Below are 23,228 nucleotides of genomic sequence, written 5' to 3'. Positions count from 1 at the left end.
GTTTCCTTATTTTCATGACTTTCTACATTGCTGATACTTAGTGAAGACATCCAATTTTTATATATATGTATATACAAGTATGTATCAAACACAAAATTGTGAAACAACTCAAAACATCTTGTATATTTTAGCTTTTTCTAAATATCCCTCCTTTGTTTTTTTATTACTGTTTTGGTCACTCTTGGCCTTCTCTCGATGAGCCTCACGAGGTTAATCACCTGAAAGGAGATCCCAGAGGTAGCAATGAAAATAAAGATGAACCGTTGAATGAGAGGGTGAGTCCAAACCTGTGACTGGTAGTGCATATGAAAAATACTTTGGAGTGTTCCTTCGTAGTTATTACTTTATGTACAAGTTTTCCCCTGTGTATCCACCCTGTGTTCATTTATCATGCTCCCTTAGTCATTTAAATAGCCATGTTCTCCTACACAGCTGCTATGAATTTACTATAAATATACTCACCTAGTTTCCATGTCACCTATCACTTACCCTTGGTACACTGCTCCAGTTCTGGTTCCTCTTGTGTCTTTGGGAGTTTTTAAGTATCAGTGATGGAGCTACCCTCCATATTGCGTATCCTGCACCAACTCTGAATATTTAAGTTATGACTTTAGCTAAAGGAGTCATGGCAAATGTCAGAGACTTTCTACTGAAAGAACTGAAGCCTATTTAAAACAGAATCTGGTTTAATGCAATCGACGGCGCGTGTAAGCACCAGCTTGAATGCTGAAATTAAATGAAAATTAAGTGGAAAAAGCGAAAGTTTAAGGGAGTGCGCACTTATCCGACATTGTTAGCGGAGCATGTTTTTTAAATGTTTTTCAGACTTGTTGGCTTTCAGTAGAACTCAATAGGGCATATGTGACAAGGACAAGGAAGGTAAATACACATCTTTTAGCATTTTAATGAGTTGTGTAAACTTTCAAGAGCCCACTATCATCAATATTTATTTAAATTTCACAATTATCTGTTGGATTTTCAGGCTGTGTTAGTACAGTTTCTTTTTCTTGGCTGTGATATTCCCAATTCCCTCATTTCCCATCCCGGGCCCGTGTCTCACCCTCCTATTCCACGCACACACTCAAACGACACACGCGTGCAGGCTCACAGCCAAATGGCTGTTCATTAAAGACAGGGACCTGAGGGGAAGCAATCGTCTGAGCGACGGAAATTGCGTGTCACATTAGATTAGTGGTGTAAAGCCTCTGGATTGGCTCCGGGGAATAAGGAATTATTTCAATTACATTATTTCAAAAAGTCTTTAAGCAATACCAATACCGATAAAAACAAATTAAGAGTGATTTGGGCTGATTTGTGGTGCTCTGAGCTGCGCTTTGTGACAATGTGCTGGAAATCAGATATGAATAATGCAGATATTACACTGTGTAATGTGTTGCTCTTGAAAGCAGATTATCTGTGACAAATAACCCCATTGGTTTGCATTGTGTCTCATCAAAAGGGAATATTCCCAAGTGTCAATCACACATGCAAAGGGAACTGCATGGGACTGTGAGAGCCACAGAGGAGCGGACAACTCATTCAGCTGCCACTCAAACCAGAAACAGCAACACACATACAGCATTGACTGGAGTGGTTAAACTCCAAATTTCTGTACCTTTGCAGGTAAATTCTGTTCATTTTGGTGAATAGAAGCTACAGATGCCTTTATTGTCCCACAGTGCAGAAATAAGCATTGTTGGTATGGTTGTATACTGTATATACCTACAGTATGTATTAGCTGTATTTATTGCATTTGGTTACTATTTTTATTATGGTAGTTTGTTTTACTCTCACTGTGTATTACTCTGTGTACAGTATCTTTCGGATTATAAGGCGTACTTAGAATCCTTAAATCTTCTCAGAAATTGATGGTGCGCCTTATAATCTGGTGCCTCTTATATATGATTAAAGTTGTGCTTAATGACCGATTTTATGTGGTACAATGTGGTCACAAATCTGTTAAAATGTGTAAGTACGACTTAAGCAATGAAGCCGCTCCGCTCAATGGATATTCAGAGCATTACGGTACACTGTGTCACTACCTGATCGGCCCCTGAGCCGTCTACAAAACTGCCTGACTGTAATGTCGAAACTAGAAGTGCATTCATGTAAAGGCCCCCGCATACTCGGGTGTAGTTCACTCCGTGTGTACTCGATGCGTACCCAAGGCGGACTCTGTGCGGACACCGCACATTCAGGTACGCGTCACACTATAAACATCTCGGAGGCAAGAAATCATTACATTGAACTGTTGTATATGTGACATCGAGCTTGAGCTGCTCCAAGCAGGTGGTCGCAAAGACGCGCAGCATCATCGTCCCTCTCTGTTTGCTGTGACGGGGGTGCGGTGGGAGACCTGCTGGAAAAGAAACGACTCTAGGTGCTCAGCTAGCTAATCACACAATTTACCATTCGTCCCACTGGCAGAAAGTGTGGGAATTAAAGGAATTTACCACAAGAAATGTAGGCAATAGTATGCTCGACGATGAAGGGTAAAACATCAGGGCGGAGTCCACCAAGCGCACAGTCTGCTCACAGTACGCCCGAGTATGTAGGAGTATGTAGGAGCCTTTAGCTCTCTCTCAGAAGAGAGCTGTGTGCGTGAAGGGACGGAGTGATATTACACACTTGGGAAGAATATGTAGTGCGCCTTATAATCTGGTGCACCTTATGATCCGAAAAATACAGTATTACCTTTCCCACTTTTATTCAACTGTTGTAGCTGCTGTAGTGGACGATGATTGGAAATTATGCGTGCCGGAGCGTGTTCTGGTCATGTTTACATTAGTTTGATGAGTTCACCTAAGTTACACAGACACCATTAAATGGACATTAATCTTCCCTGTTAATGCTGTAATAATGCTTAATGTAATAAGCATTATTGAACGATTGCGGAGCTAAACAAAAACCAACATTAGGTTTAAAACAGACTGCAGTTATGTTTACAAGGTGGTAGCAAAAAGGTTATTCGGGAAACTAATAGGGCTATGCTAGCAGATATTCAGCGTTAATTTAAAAAGACTTTAAAGCTCTATTTGCTTGTAATGAGCAGACTGGAAAACACAAACATTAATGTCCCATCGATGTATAAAAATCCTTATGGAAATAAAGGTTGTTATAACCGTAAAAAGGCTTCCTACAGAGCTTGAAAGGGCGATTTTCAGATCAGCTTTTTTTTTCTGTAAAAGCTGAGGGAAAGTTTCAAGCAGGCCGTTTCCATGGCAGTCGGCTGTTTAAGCTCCGATGTTGGTTTCTCAGAAAACAGATTTTACTTAGCCTGGCCGGCTCTGCAAATGTTCGTGGGTGTCCGAACTCTAGTCGGATCATCTGCAGAGGAAGAAGAGCTGCTCTCCTATGCAGCTTAAAGCAACGGGCGAAAAGAGACTGACTGTAGCGTGGCCAGGGGCTTCATACTGTGCCCCCCCTGCTGTGAGAACAGTCACTTGGGAGGGGTGACTGCGACAGTCTCTTACATTTATAGTGGCCTTAGATCAGCCTTAGAGTCTGATCTTACGTTATTTTCCTGTTGGCTGATTTTACAACAGTGCTAATCAGGCTTTGTTATTCTGTTGCACTTCTTCATCATGTTCCTTAGCTTACCCCTTGTGTCCTCCTTTCTAGAGGATACCTGTACTCCAGCTCTCAGCCTTCCATCTGGTTTTCCTTTCTCTGCCTCTTCCTGTCCCAGAGTTCCCTGGCAAATTCACCTCTGAATGCCCTCCAAAGATCCTCCTCACTGCTGCTTCTGGTTGCTGCTCCTTGGTCATGGTACCTGGACCTCTTCACACCACTATGATGACTCACCTGCCTGTCCACCCTTCACCACATTACTGTCATATCCGTCTTCTCTCAGGAATCAAGAAGCAAACGTCATCAGGAATCTGATCCACACCCCACAACTTGACAACCTGTCCCTTGAGATCCTCTTTTCCTTTAACAACAGTCAAACTCCTCTTCATCATCACCACCATCATCATCATCATCATCATCATCATCATCATCATCATCATCATCATCATCATCATCATCATTATCATCATCATCATCATCCCTGCAAAAATTATTAAACATCACTTGGTACAATAGCCACTTACCTCTCCTCCTTGGTGCCGCCCTGGAACCTGTTCTCAAACCTGGAAGAAACGTTGTCTTTCTCTGTTGTGTCGATAAACCATTTAAATCATCCTCTATTTTCCATAGTTGTTGCCTGCACCAGAGTCTCACAAACAAACACCAAGACACAAGGTGGCATGTTAACCTTTCTCTTGCACAACCACAGCTAAGGAGGCATTTAGCGACAAGTTTATCAGATGCTAAGTTTGGAATGGCGTTACTCCTGATTTAACGGCGTTCTGGTTACAGATCAGAAAACATAAATAAGGGTGGCTTGTTTTGTTTCTAACCACTATTAGCAATATAAGCCAATAATGAAATACGTATGTGTTCAAACACAAAACTAATGAATGGCATTGGTTAAATTAGGTACACAATGTCAGAAGTGTCAATAACTGACAAATATATTTCTTATAACAATTTGGTTTAAAAAGATTGTTCAATATCATTAATATAAGCCCACAGTCTGTGTGGTCCTTTTCACCAACCAGTTTTATAAGGGATCCCCCCCCCCTGAAATCCATATAGTGTTTTCGGCTCCCTGATAGTTTGCCTCTTTACCTGTCCATATCCATTTCCTGCCCACATATTGCCTTTACGTCCCTTTCTAAATTCATTTTGTATCCAGTTTGCTTTTCTTGGCAGTCAGTAATTTTCATCAATTACTATGATAGATAATTTCACTTACAATTTAAATTATATTTTTTTCTAAAACATTGTAATTAAGCCACATTTGTCATGATTTGGGCTTTTGTTTGTTTTGCCTTTGGACTTTTCTGGACTTTTCAGCCTGTCACCTCTCAGCCACCAGCCACTATCCAATCAGCTCAGCCCCCAGTCCATTAGCCCACAATAGCTCCACCTGCTGCCAGTAATTATTTTCAACTCTGGTCCCCTGTTCACCTAGCCTCGTGAGACCATCCTGATCTCGCGAGCTTTCAAGGTTTCACTCGCAGATCAGTCTGGCTACTCTCCGTTAAAGAAAATTTGGAGCCGTTCACCAAACGAACGTCCAATCAGCGTTGGCTTTGAGGCGAGTTGAGGTGTGACGCAACGGGAAGCGCGACAGTTCAGCCTAAAGAACATGGCGGCTTCAGCCGATGAAACTAGCGTTAGCGTGGCTATCGAGCAAGTTTTATCGGAATTACAGAGTATTTCTTTGCTGAGCTAACGAGCCTTTACCTGCAGCAGCAAGAGTAGCTTGGCTTGTGGTTGTGTTTTCGTCGTCGCTCGTAACAGAGCGACGACGAATCTGATTGGTTCATTTGGCCCGTCTATCACCAACATAGGCCAATCAGCTAACCAGTATTTTCGCCCCTTCCCAAAATTACTTCAACGGAAGGTTTCCAGATGGATATGCGGAGCAAATCTATCTGGCGGAGTCAGGTAACTGTTCACCAGCCTACATATACCTGCTTCAGCCGACTCATCCTGGCCAGAACGTACTGTAATGATTACACTGATGAACCCGATATTCAGCCGGACACAGAGTTACGTTTAAAAGTTTTATTCTGAAGATCATTAATGGCAGGTGAGGCAGGCAAGCAGTACAGATGAGTTGTGGCAGATGGTGCAGGCAGGCGCGGATGAGCAGGGGACCAGAAGATACAGGTAGTGACAGAGCAGAACAGGCAATGTGGACTGGGGAACCACCAGAACGGACAAGGCAAGTGGCTGGGACTCACGGGGAAACAGGCAAAACTGCAGCATGCAGACAAAGGCAACGTTTATCTGAAGAGTCCAGCTGGCTGAGCCCACATGAACTGGTAGAGGAAGGACACATAAAGACGAGATCAGATCAGACGAGAACAGACGTTCTGGTAGGGATAAGTTGACTGAAGTAGGTATATGTAGGCTGGTGAACAGGTGAGCAAAGTTGAATGTAATTACTGGCAGCAGGTGGAGCTGATGTGGGCTAATTGACTGGTGACTGAGCTGATTGGATTGTGGCTGGTGGCTTAGAGGTGACAGGCTGAGGAAAAGTCCAGAAAAGTCGAAAGGCAAAACAAACAAAAACCCAAATCATGACAACATTTACATTGATTTTGGTTATTATCCCGGTTTGGGTCCGTAAATTCTGATGAAATATGATAGATTATGACTCCAGATGAAAGCTAAATATCTATAAGTGAAGTCCCGAGGGCAGAGATTTACTAAAGTTATACAAAAACATTTATTAACCTATAGCAGAAAAATAAATACACTATAGAATGCAAAAGAAACATTTTAAATCTTTGGTTAACCTAGTGGAAAAAAAGTCTCCCTGACAGGAAGGAACTGACACATGGTTAAGATAAAATGTCTTGTGGTCGACAGCTTGAGTGTTAAAAAAAAAAAACTCCGGCAACAAAGAACCTAAGCATCCCATACCCAAGATGTCCTCACATGACTCATTGCTGCAGTAATACACAACACAACAGACACCATGGATGGAGGAGTTAGATTAAAACCATGTGAGTAGTGATTGTGAACCCTTTTTGTATGGACTATATGGGTAGTTGCCCAGGGTAGGATGGGCAACTTGAATAAGTTTTCTATTGCTTTTATGTGAGTACACTCATGGAGAGTTGACTCCGCCAGAATGCTGCTGAGACTAGGGAGATCGCTATGAGTGGGACTGTAATTAATTTAATGTGGCCTGATTTCCTGTGTTTTGATTGGAGGGATTCCATAGAAGTAACCATTAAAAAAATGCCAAAGTAGGAAAATGTAAGAAAATATAAATGTGTTTAAATTAACTCTGATGCAAGCCTCATGCGATGTCACCAAAGGCAAGTGCAGGTGAAAGCTTGTATGGTTGAATAATGAGTTGCAACAAAACAATAAAAACAATAAAACTAAATAACAATAAAGAATGACAATGCAGATGACAAAACTGTGGTGGGTCTCATTTTCAACAACGATTAGACCCACTACAGAGATGAGGTCCACAATCTGACACAGTGGTGCTCCAGGACCAACCTCATCCTGAACACTAACAAGACCAAAAAGGTCATAGTGGACTACAGGAGGTCCAGGAAGACTGAACACGCACATCTCTGCATACAGGGGGAGGTAGTGGAGCATGTGGACAACATAAAGTTCCTGGGCATTCACATCTCCTCTGACCTGTCCTGGACTGAGAACACCTCCCACCTGGTGAAGAAGGCCCAACAACAGCTATTCTTTCTCAGGACACTAAATTGGACTAGACTTTCCAATAAGCTGTTAAAAAAAACTTTTAAAGAGCTACAATAGAAAGCATTTTATGTCCCAGTGTAACAGTGTGGAGGAAAGACTTGGCACGGGTGGTGAGGACATCACAGATGATTCTGGTATGCCATCTAAAGGACCTCAACTTATGCTCTCTATGCTGCACGAGTCCAGAAAAGGCCCAAACGTATTTCCACAGATTCCACCCACCCGGGCAATGCACTTTGTCCCTGTTCTATCAAGAAAACAATTCAGGAGCATTAAATCAAATATAGACAAATTAAAACCTGCGTCTTTCCCAAAGCTGTAAAGGCTATCGCCCCCATCTGAAAATCAACAAACCCTAATCTGTTTATTCATAATCTGTTACATGTTACAAACACACTACTGGTTATACAGACAGGTTTCTGATCTGATAAAAAATCATTTATACGGCGTCTCCCTAGCTAATTTAGCATTCGCACACCTGATTCTCCCAGGGTCTGTCTGTTTAGACATCCATGCAAATTGCACAATTCAGCAACTTAATTCATTACACAGTATCGTAGACCGCTATCTTTTTGACTAGAAAACAAGCCTATTAGCTGCTAAGGACTGTATGCACGCTTAAGCCCCTCAGGGAGTGTTGTTTTTGGCCAGTTCAATCAACAGTTTAAAAAAAAAAAAAAACAAGAAGAAAGACCATGTCTGTGTTATGTGTATTTATGTGCATTCTGAGCCAGTGTCTGCCTCATCAAAATGTTATTATGGTAACACATAATGACAAATAAAGCTTCTTGGTTCTTGAAATGTGCAATTGGATGGGAAACTATATTTAATTTGAATTTGCTTGATTTGAGGGTAAAATTTGACAGGTATCTATAAAGTTGCCTCTGCCCAAGCTGCGTTTAGAATAGGTGTTTCAGCTGGAGTGAGGCCAAAAGATTGGACGTGTGCGTCCATACAGGCGGGCATGCAGGTCTCAGAGGAGTGGGGGAAGAAAGGGGGGATGGGGGGGGGGCGCAGAGAAAGAGGGCAGGGTAAAAGAAGAGGGGTGTGATTGTCACACGGAGCGCAAAGACCAGCAGAGACAGGGAGCGACCCGCAGCCAGTGCACTCCCTGCCGCCTTCATTCCGCGCACAGACAGACACACGCAGCAGCGGCACGGCTACGGCTCTGAACTGCGCACGTCTCGTCTGAGCGAAAACACGCAAACACCTGGAGGAGGACAGAGAAAGCCCACTTTGCGCTGCCACGCTGTCTTCTTTTTAATTATCTTTTTTTTTTTTTTAACGCGAGCGGAGAAAGTGCCGCGTTTCGTGGGGGAAAAAAGTTGAAAAGCAGTCAGAGGGAAAGTGTTGAAGCCGAAACAAGCCGCGCTTTTTTGGAACTTCATAGCGGTGAGTACCGACTCATTGATGGGCCGTGATCGCCACACCAGCTTCATTTGCTTTAAATGCTTTAATTGGCGAGTTGATTGTCATGTTTTTTCTGTCCGCGGGTTTCCGAGTTCAAATTGCGCGCTGTCGCCGCTAAAGAAAACTTTGCCTTGAAAGATCTTTATGAAAAAAAAGGAATAAATTATAGGATAAAGGATGATCTCCTTGTAATTATTTTAGCTGTTATAAAAAGACACATTTGTACAAATCATGTGCGTTGTTATAAGAAGTTATCTAACCTTCTTTATTCTAGTTGGGAAACTTTTCTTCTCCTGGGAAAAATTAGCAAAACTTCTATCTAACTCATGCAAAGATATTATTATTTTTTTTATCTCATGAAGATTTATTCCGTGGATTTGTGTTTTAAGTCGTTTCGCAAAGAGTTGTTGTAAAACTTTATAATTTTTCCTTTTTTCTTAATTTGCCTGCAATTTGAGTGTTTTTAGAAACAAATATCTTTTGGAAACGGTTTTATTACCAGACTCTAATGCTCTTAAAATGTCTTATATATATATATATATATATATATATATATATATATATATATATATATATATATATATATATATATATATATATATATATATACACACACACACACACACAAAGCGTTTGCATAGAGCATTTCAGAAATCATTTTATTTCCTAGATGTGTTTTCATATATTTTTCCCTCTGTAATCTATTCAGTCAGACCTCACTTTTAAGTTAACATTTCCAACCTCCTTTGTGTGTTTTATTGGCAATTTATGCTGTTGTAATTATTTACAGGCTTAGTAGGCCTCCTCAGACCCAGTTTATTGGTTTAAATTATCCTTAAAAGCTGTGATTGTAAAAATACTTCTAGAGCTACAATGTGTGACATCTGAAACTGAATGAAACAAACCGTTTGCTTACAGACCAAAACAAAGACAGTTTCTTTAAAGAAAGGAAAAAAAAAGCTCATAGGGCTTGAGGGGTTTGAATCTGTTGAAATGCTGTTGTTGTGGATTAAATCGTTTTTGTTTCCAGACCACCTGAAAGATTATATCTAACCTCTTATTTGAGACATCCTTCTCCATCTCCCATGTCTGACAATTCGCCTTCTCCCACTATGTCTCCCAGAACCACCGGCAGGGAGGTGAATGGATCTCCACCGCCCCTTCAAGATGGACAGCCCCTCATATCTCCCAACTCCCCTGGCCTCCCCGGCCCTGATGGTCCTGGCCTCCACAGCAGAGGCCGGCAGAGACGCCTCCGTCCCCTGCCAGGCGCCCAGACCTTTTGGGGTCCCGGTGTCTGTGGAAAAGGACCTCCACCTCTCCTTTCCTTCGCCCTCCTACACCTTCACCTCCATGTACCAGCGTCAGGCTCCCATGTCGGGCACCTTCCCATCCCGGGACTTCCCGGCGTCCCTGCTCCACCTGCACCATCAGTTCACACCTCCAAACCTGGACTGCTCCACCCTGGGCATGCTCAACCACAGCGGGCTGGGGGCTTTCCGGCCTTTCGCCTCCCCGCAAGAAGAGAGGGAATCCGGGGGCTACCAGTCGGCCTTCACCCCGGCAAAGAGGCTAAAGGGCTGCTTCCCGGAAGTGGAGGGGAAGGAGTTTGACTTTGGGCCCCTGAAAGCTGGGGAAGAGACGGGCAGGAAGTTGTTCTCCATGTCTGGCCTGCTGTCTGACGGTGAGGCTTCATCGAGCCCGGAGGAGCGCAAAGAGCACAGTGAGTAGGCACTCTCAGCTCAGAGGGAGAAAAAAAAAAAAAAAAAAAAAACCCTCTGAAACAATCTTCATCTGTGCAAACTCAGACACTGACTCACAACTCGTGTCTTTACCGCTGAGAATAGATGTGGTCCTGATCCTAAGCGGCGCGCTCAGCCCGACCTGACACGAGCGCAGCCCGAGCAGCCGCCTCCGAGGAGATACGGTCTAATTAGGCGTCTGTTTACAGTGGCCCCGGCCGCGACCGACTTCTACACAAATAGATTGAACAGTGACACTCATTCAGTTTAGTGATCATTAGCCACACATGACCATTAGGCCTATTGGAAGTCTGGCTTCCCTGCACAAATATACGGTAGTACGTGTAGGGCTGACACCAGGAGGAGTGAGAGCGGCAACGAGTGACACCCTGTCAGAGATAACGAGGTGGTAGAGACAGAGAGGAAGGGATGGAGGAGGAGAGCGAGAAACAGAGGGAGAGAGAGAGAAAGAGAGAGAGAGACGTACGATGCGCTTCAGCCCGAGCCTCCCTTCCAACGACAACCCTCAGCTCAATACGACCGCCCACACCAGCCGTCTGATTTGTTGACAAATGAGTGGGAGAGGTGTCAGTCAGCGCGGCGCACAGGGGAGAGACGCTCCTCATTACTCCCGGGGATAATTGCCCGACGACGCGGGGGCACAACTCTCGCCTCAGAGGGATGACGGGAAGGGAGTGAGTCAGTGGAGGCGATGCTAGGCATGATGGGAAATCAAACCCCCTTCAGCGGCCGCTGCCGAGGGGAGCGCCTGACAGATGAAAGGGACAAGACAGAGCTGAGAGAGAAGGGAGAGAGAGAAAGAGCACCCCAAAAGGCTCCGGAGATCAGAGGGGGACACCATCGAAAAATAATGACAATGAGAAGACGTGGTGGTGGTGGTGTCGGGGTGGGGGGGTGGAGGGGGGGGGGGGCGTTCGTTCTCTCACACACACTCCACCTAAAGAAAACTTTCATCCCACACATAAAGGGCGGGAGCAGGGATGAGTTGTCTTAGGAAAAAGTTTGGATTGTGTGTGCGTGTCACTTTGCATATGTGCATGTCTTTGTTGAAAGTTGCTGATTTTTGTCGCCGGCTGGTGGCTGAGTGACGGGGGCCGGGGAGGCGGAGTGGCAGCGGGGAATCTCAATATGGAATTTTAATAAGGCCAGGAAAAGAAGAGATGCCAGCCAAGTCGGCGCGCTGGTGTGAGAGGTGTGTTGGGCGTTGGGGGGTGGTGGTGGTGGTGGGGGGGATGGAGAACGAGTTTGCTACGCTGCGATCACGCATGCATGCTCAACCACCTGATATTGGGAGCCTCATTTGGGGGGAATGTTGACAAGGACAGAATACTGGAAGGGTAAGAACAAGGATTGCATTGCTCCTACAAATATATATATATATATATATATATATATATATATGTGAAAAAAGAATCTGGGGTAAAAAAGAGGATTCGTGCACACTGGAAGCTGCTTTTCGGGCTTTATCCAATTAGATTGGAGCTCAGGCAAACTAAGAGCTTTAATGCAATTGAGCTCCCTGCACTTTTCTAAGGCTGACATACACTTGTTCCTCTTGACTGGGCAACAGACAGTCACTTCAGGAGCAAAAGTCTTAAGTGTTAAGCTTGAAATCTTCTTTGAGAGCGAGAGTTTCTCCCGCTCAGATGCAGCAGCAACAATTCGGCCACAGAACCGAACACTTAAACAAAAAACCCCCCAACAAAAAAACCCAACTTTTACTTCTTTAAAGTGTACTTCATGAGTAAAATTACTATTCCTGACAAGTTATTTGCGTTTCCTCAGAGCATGCACCAACCAGGCTATTGCTGGCTGACACCATTTACTTTCTTTTGTGGCAGATATTGATTCTTGACCAATTCTGACTTTTCCTTTTTTTTATTCTCAGTACCTGGACCCAACTTTATCGAGGGTCTAAAGGGCCCGTTCCCCAGGGCTCCCATATACGTGTGTATTCATTTACTAATGAATGGATGTTTTGAAAACGCTGCATTTTATGTCTCTCCGGAAAGAAACATAATATCCAGATCACTCTAAGGAGTTTTAAATTGTTGGATGGTTTCCGCTATGTGAAAATAATGTCACAAGAACAAATCAAACCCTCGGCCCCAAGCACATCAAGAATAACAACAGTAAGGTTTAAGCCCTTATACCATGCGTTCTTCCTCTCTGATAGTTCTTGTTCCATGGAAGAAGTTGTTTCTAGAAACAATGCCGTGTTTATAAGGAACTTTTTAGAAACAGCGATATTTTTTTGGGAGGGGGAAACTCCCATAATATAGAAGCAGACAAGCTGCAATCTTTGAAGTCAATACCAACCTAACTATATGAACTTTATCTTATACATTGCATGCATAAAATAAACTTTTTATGAGTAAGAAACCTACACTCTGGCCCATGAGACCATGTTCTCCACCTACATTGAAACACATAAAAGACAAAAAAAAAAAAAATGTTATGCAGGTTCCAACAGAAAAACAAGGAATTGCCAAATGATCACAGTGCATGTCTATGTTCTTAGTTTGAATCTACCGATCTCCGGTCAAAGACGAGCAAGTTTAAACTGGCCAATTACGATCCGCGGCTGATCGATTGGCTCGTCTCTAATTCGTTTGACTGTCTGTGTGTGAAGAATATGTTGAACAGAGCCGTAGCGATCAGGACTTGGCTCAGAAATTGTTTTAAGACGGCACAGTGCACATGTATTTCAAATGCATAAAATCATTGCATGCAATAACTACGCGCAGTTAGTGTCAGCTCTCTCTTTTTTCTTTTCTTCAAATAACTAGCTGCTTACATTCAGAGATCAGACTTTTTCTTTTCACAACTTCATACTGTTTCCAGCTCTTAAAGAAACCTGCAGGAATTTCCCCCCTCACAGCAGTGTAGATATTTGACCAAGAGCTGTAGTTTCTCCCTGTCAGTCCAGACAACAAGCAGGTACATGACACCTCCTCTCGCCCACCTTGTGTGCTATTGCCAGCGGCTGTCTCTTCCTGTCCATTTCGGGTCTTTCTTCTGTCGACATTCCCCATCCTTGACTCCCCTGTCCTCTGTTTTTATCAGGGAAGGGTCTGGGTTGCTCGGTGTGCTCTGACAGCTGTTCAAACAGCCGTCCTCACTTTCAAAGGGCAGATGTCTCCACTGGAGCGAGTCATGCTTATTTTCCTCTGGGAGATGCTTTTTTTTTTTTTTTTTTTTTTTCGCCGCAGGCCTGAGCTGGAATGAAAACGTTCCCTTTAACAGAAACACGGGTTGGGACGCTTGAGGAGCCGAGTGGCAAAAAAGAACCGCCACGGCCACAGGCTGCTCGAATATTTGTGTGTGTGTGTGTGTGTGTGTCGGCAGCTCACAGCGGAGGCAAAGCTAAGTGTGATCTGCGATAACTGGAGCCAGATGTGTGAGAGCCACTTTTTTTTTTTTTTTTTGTTGTGAAGTAGGACCTAAACGCCAGGCTTGTGGATGTGGCTGATAAATACGACGTTTACAAGCGCTGCTTTCACACAAGCCGGCATGGCACAGATGTGAGGACACCGCTTGCATAAATGGCCGTGTGTAGTAACGAAGCTGCAAAACGTTGGAGGAAAACTTGAATGCTTCACACATCACAGCGTTGTTCAGATTCGAAGAAATGTTGCTTTCCTACACAACACCATCAAATAAAACCAACACTTTTACTAGGCTATTGTTGTAGCTGTAAAGTGCTATATGACCATTAGAAACAGAATAACAAGACCTTGTTTCACAGTCGAGCGAGTTTTGTTTGCATGTGGTTTAACAGACCAGCTGAAGGACAGATGGATTTTTTTTTTTTTTATTATTTACTATTTTTGCATAATTATTTTTCCCTGTATATCACATCTCTAAACACGAATAACAAAACTATTGCACAACTAATGCGCTTATTGCCTCGTGTTTACCTGTCCCACCTAAGTCAGGATCATTGTGGCTGACCTTTCCCGCTGAGGGAGAGAAATCTCTGAGACACTCACCTGGTCTTCTCTCCACTGAGAGTAAAATCCTGCAGGAAGTTGATAGCAGGGAAACAATTAGCCATGACCGCTTAGTGTGCAAGTGTTCTGCACGGCCAGTTATTCATGGGCTGCCGGCGCTGGAGTGCAGCTTCCCTCCAGAATCAATATTACATGTTTAGCCACGTGGATTATTTCCACCGTGAGGCTTGAATGGTGCGATCTGGTTATAAACTCAGCTTGCGTCTGTTGTTTAGTGTGTGAATTCTGGGTGTTTTCCAAAAGATCGCCTCAGGGAAATAGGTTATAGAAAACAGAGTGGCTTTGAAATACCCTTAACTACAGAGCCCTGCGTAGGTGTTGATGCATCTGGAACTTTTTCTTATTTCTTGACATTACAAACACATTTTTTTTTATGAAAGGATACAACACACAGGAGTCCATATTTGTGAAATGTTTTTTTTAACGATCACAGTTTATAATTTACAGTACACCCATGTATTCAGCCCCTGAATACAATTGTCTGCACAAATCTGACCTCTTTGGAAAGAGCGATAAGCGGAGACTCCTTGTTGAAACGAGGACGTAAGAAGTCCCGTTTGTCATCAGCAACATGAAGGAACAACAACAAGCATGTGGAGGAACATGCTCCAGTCCCACAAGACCAAAAATAAACTGTATGGCCTACATGCAAAATGGCATGTACCACAGAAAACGAACACTAAGGTGCGCATCGACCTAACAACCCTATGCCTACAGTGAAACACGGTGGTGTCAGCGTTGTGCTGTCTGAACGCTTTCCTCAGCGGGGACACAGAAGCTGGCTGAAGCTGATGGGAAGATGGATGGAGCTAAATACAACAAAACACGAATGAAAGCTGACAGAGGCCTTAAAAGACTTTAAGACTGCGGCGAAGATTCAGCTTCCATACAGCCGGAGCTACAGGAACAGTTTAAATCAGAGTATATTTACATTTTAGACTTAAATCCAATAGAGAATCAGTGGTAAAAAACAAGATTGAGCAGAAACAAGAGTGTCTGTCTACACTGCAAAAACGGATCTAAAAACAAGTAAAATGTTCTCAAAGTTAGTGTATTTGTCCTTGATTTGAGCCAGTAAATAAGATTATCTGCCAATGGAATGAGTATCTTTAACCCTAAAATAAGATAATTAGACATCCTGCACTTGAAATAAGATTATGGAGATGAGTTGTTCCTATTTTAAGTGGAAAAATCTTACTCCATTGGCAAATAGTCTTATTTACCTGCTCAAATCAAGGACATATACACTCATTTCACGACAATTTTACTTATTTTTAGTTCTGTTTTTGCAGTGTAGATGTGCAGACTTGGTAGAGACAAAGTGCGAAAGACTTGCTGTTGTAGGCGCAGCAAAAGGTGGTTTTCTACTGCATGGACTCAGGGGGACTAAAAAGGAATGAATGCCATAATGTTTAGATGTTTTAAAAAACATATTAAATATCATGGATACTTTTCCTTCCCTCAAAGTGTTGCCCACTTTGTGTTGGTCTATCATGTATCATTCCAATAAAACGCTTCCTACTGGTGTGGAGGAGTGTCAGTGGGATTCATGCATTTGCAAACCCTGTTGTAGCAGAAATATGCTGTCGGGATCCCCTCAGACGCACACATGGTTTCTACACACTCTCCGCCTTTTGTGCTTGTTTGTTAACAGGGCGTTGCGTTCTATGTGTGGGGCTGCTGTTGACTGCTGGTATTGACCAGAGCTTCCTGTTGAAAGACACCGTGTTTACATCCCCCCCCCCAGCAGACCGCGAGGGATCAATAGCAACCACTCGATGCTCATGCATACGCATATAGTGTCTGTTGCTCGCTATTATTATCGCCGCGCGTGCTCTACACTGCGATGACTCACATATGCTCTCCACGCGCGGCAGTCACCTTCAGCACAAGCAGATTTTTTTTAATTGTGTCCTTTCATTTCTTTTCTTTTCTTTTTTTACATTGTCATGTACAGTTAGCTGAGGGATTCCAGCTAATTCAATTAGCACTTTCATGGAAAGTATTGGCAAGTTAAAGACAATTCATAAAAAAAAAGAACCCCCCTCCAGAGGTGGACAGATGTTTCTCGAGCTTTTAAATCTGCATCATCCCGCAGCCAGCTCTTTTTTTCTGCGACCACACCGATCGTCTCCGCGTCGGTTTCAGGCGCTCGGGGAGGAAAGCATGGCAGTATTAACGATAGTTGTTTTGATGTGTGAGCGCGCCGTGGTTGACTGTTCCCCCTCCTGTTGTGACGGTAGTTTGTTCTTCTAATGTTCTCCCAAGTAAAAGAGGCTTTTATCCTGGCAGGAGGGGAGAGCTCTCTCAGCTTTTTGCTTCCTTCCCCGTGTCTTCTGAGGGGTGGAAAAATCCCCCCCAAAAAACAGGGAAAACACAGGATTTTCTTTTGGTGTTTAGATTTATAGGTTTATTGTATGTGGTATTTGTGTGTGTTTCTTCTGTCCATTTAAAAAAAAAAAAAAAAAGCAGGACCACACAGCTTGTAAGAGAAAGTCCGACCTTTCGTGATTCTTGCAGTGTTCTGAACTTGCAACTCTACCCAATTTAAATCCAGAGGGAGGCTTTTTGCAGCGTCGATTGGCACCTGTTAGATGGCCGACGCAACATCCTGTCGGTGTAGCGGATTTTCGAAAGTGCATCTTGCGCGTCCGTCTTCCCAATGTGCAGAGACATTTGTACAAGCGTGAATGGGGGAGATTGGGGGGGGGAAAAAGGAAGAGAAAGAGGGGGCGTAATGAGTGCAGGGCCCAGGGGTTGTTGAAACAACAACCTTGTTGCAACGAAGGCCAGCTTTCCTTCTGTCTTTCTTATCCTCTTTCCATTTGCTTCCCTGTCTGCATTTCTCACCGTGCACCTGACCGACCTGCATCATCGCTGCCTCTGATCTCACATCAAAGACATCGTGTGTGTGTGTGTGTGTGTGTGTGTGTGTGTGCAAGACAAGCTTGAGCTAAAGGCTGTATTTCTGTAGATTGCATCCCATGTTTTTTTTAGAAGTAAGACACACACTCACACACACACACACACACACACACACACACACACACACACATAATACACACACACACATCCTCCGCCTTGTCCCCGGAGCCTAACAAATCAGTCAGGCAGATAGACAGGGCAGGAAGGCCACATTCTGGGGTTAAACACATGCCGCCGCCGAGGAGCAGCGCAGACAGACAGCGAGACCACACCAATTGTGCATGCTTGGGTGGAAGCCAGGGACCTACATATCTAATATATGGCGCAGCGTATGAGCGCAATGTTTTGTATATGCCTACTGTCACACATAGACCTCATTACAGGATATGTCAGCTGTGCTTGTCGCGAGTCTCCCTGCTGTTGGCGGAGCTTAACGGCAGCCAATGCACTGAAAGCATGCCAGGCGTGATGGTGTTACAGCACCAGCACAAGACTTTCTGACATCATTTGGCGGCTTGATGAGCAGGACTGACAGCCCTTGTTGATTGTCAAATGTGCCATCCCCCCCCCCCTTTTTTTGCTTTAAAGTAATTTGAATAAAAGGAAGACGTTGTGTGGGAGTTTCAGAATGGATTTGTTGCAGACAGGCAGAAGTTTACACGACTGCGAGCGGACATATGTAACTGTCACTTTAAGCCCAAACGCGCCGATACAGAGAACTGCACTTTTCCGCTGTATGACAAGCAACAAAATTAAATGGGGAGGTGGTTGGCAGGATGTAGTATAACATGTTTGTTTTTGTATGCCTTTATCGCACTATTGCAGTTTTTTCTTTGGGTTTTGAAGGCTGTGGAAGGTACTCTGCCTTAGGAGAACGGCTGCATACACAAATTGTGCACCAGCCAAGGCAGGCTGCCATGGAGTATTCTGGACATGTTATAGACCTGTGTGCACAGGCCAGAGATACTCAAAGGTAATTTTCAAGTCTTTAATGATCAAACATCCTCACATAGGAGGCATGAAGATTGTCTCATCTCAGGAAGTTGAATTCTTGAAGCGACTGCCACGGCGGCGGAGTCGGACCTGTTTCCCGATTAACTCGGCTAAGAAACTTTAGAACTGTGAGGAGCGTTGAACTTTAATGTCTTGTTAATTTAAAGTCAGGACTTTATGTTTAGTACTGCCAAAATGCTTTTCTGTTCTTCGTGTTGAAACAAACGTATTTTTAGATACGGTAACACACAAGGCCAGATGAGAAACAGCAGCTTTAATGTTGGAAATTTATCAATCGGTGGTCCACAAATCCCGCACCATAACAGAGCGATTACACACGTGGAAGTTTGTGAATGCTGCAGGTCAGACACGTTAAAGCAGAGTACGCCATCCAGATTTGTTACAGTATCGCCCTGAACACTTTTTGATCAACTGAGACGCTTCGAGCGGAGCTCCTCTGTTTGGGGTGCTCCGATCCTTGCTTGGGGTCAAAGTTTAGCAGACTTGACCCCGTCACCCCGATGCATCGGGGTGTGAACACTCCCCCGATTCTCTTCAGAGAAGAGCATCGGGTCTCTGCCATAAATCAATGGTCTGATAATTGGTAGGAAAACAGCAGTTCAGCAGTATATAACCTTTTACGTGTCGTCTCAACTCTTTATTATTGTGCTAATGAGCGTCGGCGGACCATGGCTACAGGCGTGATCCGAGGGGACGGCGGAAGGGGATCAGAACTGTAAAACTCAGGCTACCTGCTACCGCTTACCCCTGCACAGTTGCAAAGCAGATGCTGGCGCAGAAACCATAAACACCGAAAGTTCAGCGCAGAGAGCCGAAGAACGGAAAAGGCGCTGATGCCGAAGCGTATGCACGGATGCAGGCATTCCCTCACAACACCCATGCACATGCAAACGCTCAAGCACAAACGCAGCTACTGGCAGGCTCAGCAGTGTCCATTACATTACTGCCATTAGTATGGAGATTGGGCTAATTGTCCCCCATAGACCACACAGGCGGCGCTCGGCAGGGCGACTGTAGCTCCACAGAACTGAAAGACAGAAGAGACTCCTTAAACATCCCTTTGTCTCGGCCGTGACCCCCTATTAGCCCAGTTACTAATCAATCACTAAGTAATCAGGAGGCATGACGTGGATAGTTTTAGTGACGATTGTGCTGTTTATCCCTTTGAGTTGTCCTTCCAAATAAACTCATGTTCACAGAGTTACCACCTTGTCTGCAATTAACTGTGAAGTTCAGAGAAAGCAGCAAGTACAAGTAGTATTTATGGAAAAAAGTACCATTAAACGTCTTCACATTCTCTCAGAGCAGGTTTAGTTCTCATGGCGTCGTTTAATATTACCTTTTAATGTCAGTACCTAATGTCAAGTGTTTTTCTTGACACACGGCGCACACACTGACCCCATGCTCTCCCTTTTGCTTTTCATACCATGTATTCTGCTCGTGTCTGGAAGCATCCTGCTCTGGGTGGGCCGATTTATGCCCCCCGCCGGCTTGGAGGGCGCCCAGTTTCTTTAGCAAGCGGCTCAAAGGCTCCTGATCAGTCAAGTAGAGGAGATTGAACTGTGAGCAGTGCCTGTGTGACCCCGCCGAGCGAGAACACAGGGAGGAAGATCTATACCCGCCGGCCCCCGCCACCGGACTCTTTGTTCTGCCGTGTTTGCTGACAGGAGGGGGGATCAGAGGGGGGGCATCGACAGGGGGGCTCGCACTGCGCTGCGCTCACCACGGCTACAGCGCTGTGTGCGAGTGATATACGTGAGCACAGCCTCAGAAGTTTGTAGTCGTCTTTCTGCCCCATCAGAGGCACAAGACCGAATGTGACGTGATTTCTAGTTTCTAGTCTTTAAGTCTAATTTGTCTTTTTCTGAATAGGGTCAGTGCGTCTGATGGTGGGACACCTCACACAGCAACCAGAGATATTGTGGCCTTTAGCCACAGAAGACCGCATGAATCAAAGTATATTTACCGCTCACTTTTGTTCTCAGTGGGCAGTAAATACAGCTGAATTGTGCAACAAATTTCAGTCGCACAACAACTTATCAGATTCTGGCCGGAGAGGTAAAAAGCATCTCATTATGCCCATGGGACACAGTGTGTTATAAATATCTGTTCATTCCAGCTCTATCTTGTAAAGCCAATGCAAAGGACATTCTAAAATCTACTTTATCTAGTTCCACTGCTATTTTTTTCTTTTTTTTGGGGGGTGTAACGTTGATCCTAACAGATGATTTTGGCTATATTTACCATTTTATTTGAACCTTTTTTAATTTTTGGAAGGGAAAACTGTTTGTGAAGATGGAGTCTGGACCCTAAATCAGACCCTGAATCTCAAAAAAAAAAAAAAAAATCAAATTTTCTTATGTTGTAAATTTTGCCAACATTTTTATAATAAATAAAAACACAGTAGTCATAAATGGATAGAAGCGGTACGACGTTGTCTTACACTTTTATTATTAGCTTATCAGAAATGTTTACACTTCATTATACTCAGTTTCTAAGTCTCTGCAGCTACTTCTCTAAAAAACTATGTTAACTCATGATTTTGAAAACAAAAATATTGTTTTTTTTTACGTTGATTGATTTCTAAATGAGATCTAATATTTTTTATTTTTAGTGTTGGATAATCTAGCACGTATCTGATAAGTCCAAGGGAGATTTTGAAATAAAGTCTAGAAGCCGATTGAAAAGGTGAAATAGCCTTTTACCGCTCTACCGAATCGGAAGTCATCTTGAGCATTGTGTTGTTTCATGATCATACAGATAATAAAGCCCCAATTTGTTGTTTTCTTTTCTTAAATGTCCCACATGTTCTAAAGGTTGAAAAAAAGGGGGGGGGGGACCCTTTCAGAAGCGGTAAACACACATTTCTTTAACAGATTAAACCAAATGAAAACATTTAAAGCAACGGTGATTGACATTTGCAGACGTGTTACGAGAACAGTCAACCCTAAAGATTTCATATGCCGCATTACCATCAAAGATACTTATCTTGATGCCAAAAACTCCTCCTGATTGCTCACTTCTTTTGTGTCTTTGGGTCGACGAAGATAAGGCGCTCAGTCGTTTGTATCTTCTCATCGTTTGAAGATAAAACCGTCGTCATCTGGCCATTATTGCTCGCTTATCCAGGCAGACACAATAACATCCTTTAGGAAGTGTGACTAACCCAAACACAGGTGTATCAAACTGCGCCAGGTGCTTGCGGTTCACTCACACCGGCAGCAGTCAGCAGAGCCTTTCTGACAGTATCAGATGTTATCTGGAAGCTTATCTGTAATGACAGGAGGAACGAGGAGAGGTGGTCTCCGAAGCTCTGAACGAGTTTTCACTGAGGGTCTGCTCACATGCTACCGCCAAGGGCCGGCGTGGGGCCCATTTTTTATTACAAATCAAGCAGATTGTGCTGGCTTTAGATTTACTTTGAAGTCATCTGCTGGCTCTTAGTCTCTCCCTGATCTCTAATGGCTAACCTTTGTGCTGCTCACCTGCACGGCACAGAGTGCATGAGGGACAGGTGTGTGAGAGGAACGCAGGTTGGTGCATTTTGTCTGCAGAAAGGATAATAATACGTCATTATCAGAGTAGAGGGGAGGTTTCCATGCTGTCCTCGGGATTTTATTTCAGTCAAAACACTGGAAATGTGCTAAAATAAACTGGTGTTTATGTCAAACCTGTTTTTAAAATTGTAATAAAGTTAGTGATTCTGCACACAAGCTGCAGATTGTTATACTAAGAGATGAAATGTAAAATTCCTCTTCTTTCTATAATTCCTATCTTAATTGTGTCCCACAGTACTTCAGCATCTCTTTTGCATCCCAAACAAATTTCTTTTTGCCCTTCTTTCTGTTATCCTTCTGCGTTTCTAAGTAATTTTCCATCAAATTAAGATGAATCAAATTAAGATTAAAAAGATTAATCGATTCGATTTTTGTGATCGATCACCGTTTTTTTTACCTGCCAATACTGATTTTTGTCACTTCTGTCTTCTCTTTAGGAATAATATCAGGCAAAAAAAGAAACCTAAATGCATTATTATTAATTAGTTTCCATATAGGACAGCAGCAAAACCCCCGCTATCATTGTAAAACACTTTGTTGATATTAATTAAAATAAATGACAAAATTATGCCGGGGACCACAGTAGCGTCAGTAACGTCAGTCTCTGTGTTTATTCCCTATAGATCCTTTTCTTGACTCTGGGATTTCTAAAAGCTTGTCAACATTTCTAAACCCAACATGATCCTTGAAGACAGAATTTAAAACGCTTAAAGAGATAGAATATAGTGTGACTTTGCCATAATATGTTCATGCTTCCTCTGCCAAAAGTCTTGCTTTCTCTCTCAGCCTTGGGTCATTTTCACATCCGATAGTCCAGTAGACATTGAAGTATTGTGGTTTAAGGCAGGACATACCGGTGCGACGAAAGCAAGAGCTGCCGAGCCCAAAGCCGAACCAAAATAAACATGGCAGCGCAGCGGGATGCACACATAGCTGCTGTTCTCACATTTTTTGTAAGAATCCCCGATTTCATCTTTGAAAGAAGAACAGCAAGAAGGGCCTCGACTAGCTTACCTGAGGTCTTCTGCTTACGTTTTTATTTAATACCGTTTTTGATTAAAACCAACCTTTGGTAGGCGGGCTCTAGGAGTCGCTTCACCCAATCAGCTTGGAGAGTTCACAAACAGATTTGATAGGAGCAGTCCCAGACTGATAATGTGCAGAACGTAGAGTGCTACACATCATCAATCTGGCTGGCCAAGTTCGTCAAGTTAAACCATCGTAAATATGTTAAGTTAGATAAACTTAATTCA

General features: G+C 43.5%; 1 protein-coding gene across 1 annotated transcript in view; it reads left to right on the top strand.

Annotated features, from left to right (window-relative positions):
* The first annotated feature begins 8,341 nt into the window (after positions 1-8,341).
* rnf220b (ring finger protein 220b) overlaps positions 8,342-23,228 on the top strand; it is a 43,327-nt gene continuing 28,440 nt past the window's right edge. Inside the window, exons 1-2 of the mRNA XM_036141187.1 lie at positions 8,342-8,685; positions 9,827-10,426. Coding sequence (XP_035997080.1) covers positions 9,847-10,426 — 580 coding nt within the window. The 5' untranslated portion in view covers positions 8,342-8,685; positions 9,827-9,846. The remainder of the gene's footprint in view (positions 8,686-9,826; positions 10,427-23,228) is intronic.

The sequence above is a fragment of the Fundulus heteroclitus genome, chromosome 9 (assembly GCF_011125445.2).
Source record: "Fundulus heteroclitus isolate FHET01 chromosome 9, MU-UCD_Fhet_4.1, whole genome shotgun sequence".
In the NCBI taxonomy this organism is placed as follows: domain Eukaryota; kingdom Metazoa; phylum Chordata; class Actinopteri; order Cyprinodontiformes; family Fundulidae; genus Fundulus; species Fundulus heteroclitus.
The sequence above is the reverse complement of the archived record's forward strand: the minus strand, read 5'-3'. Positions and strand labels throughout refer to the sequence as shown.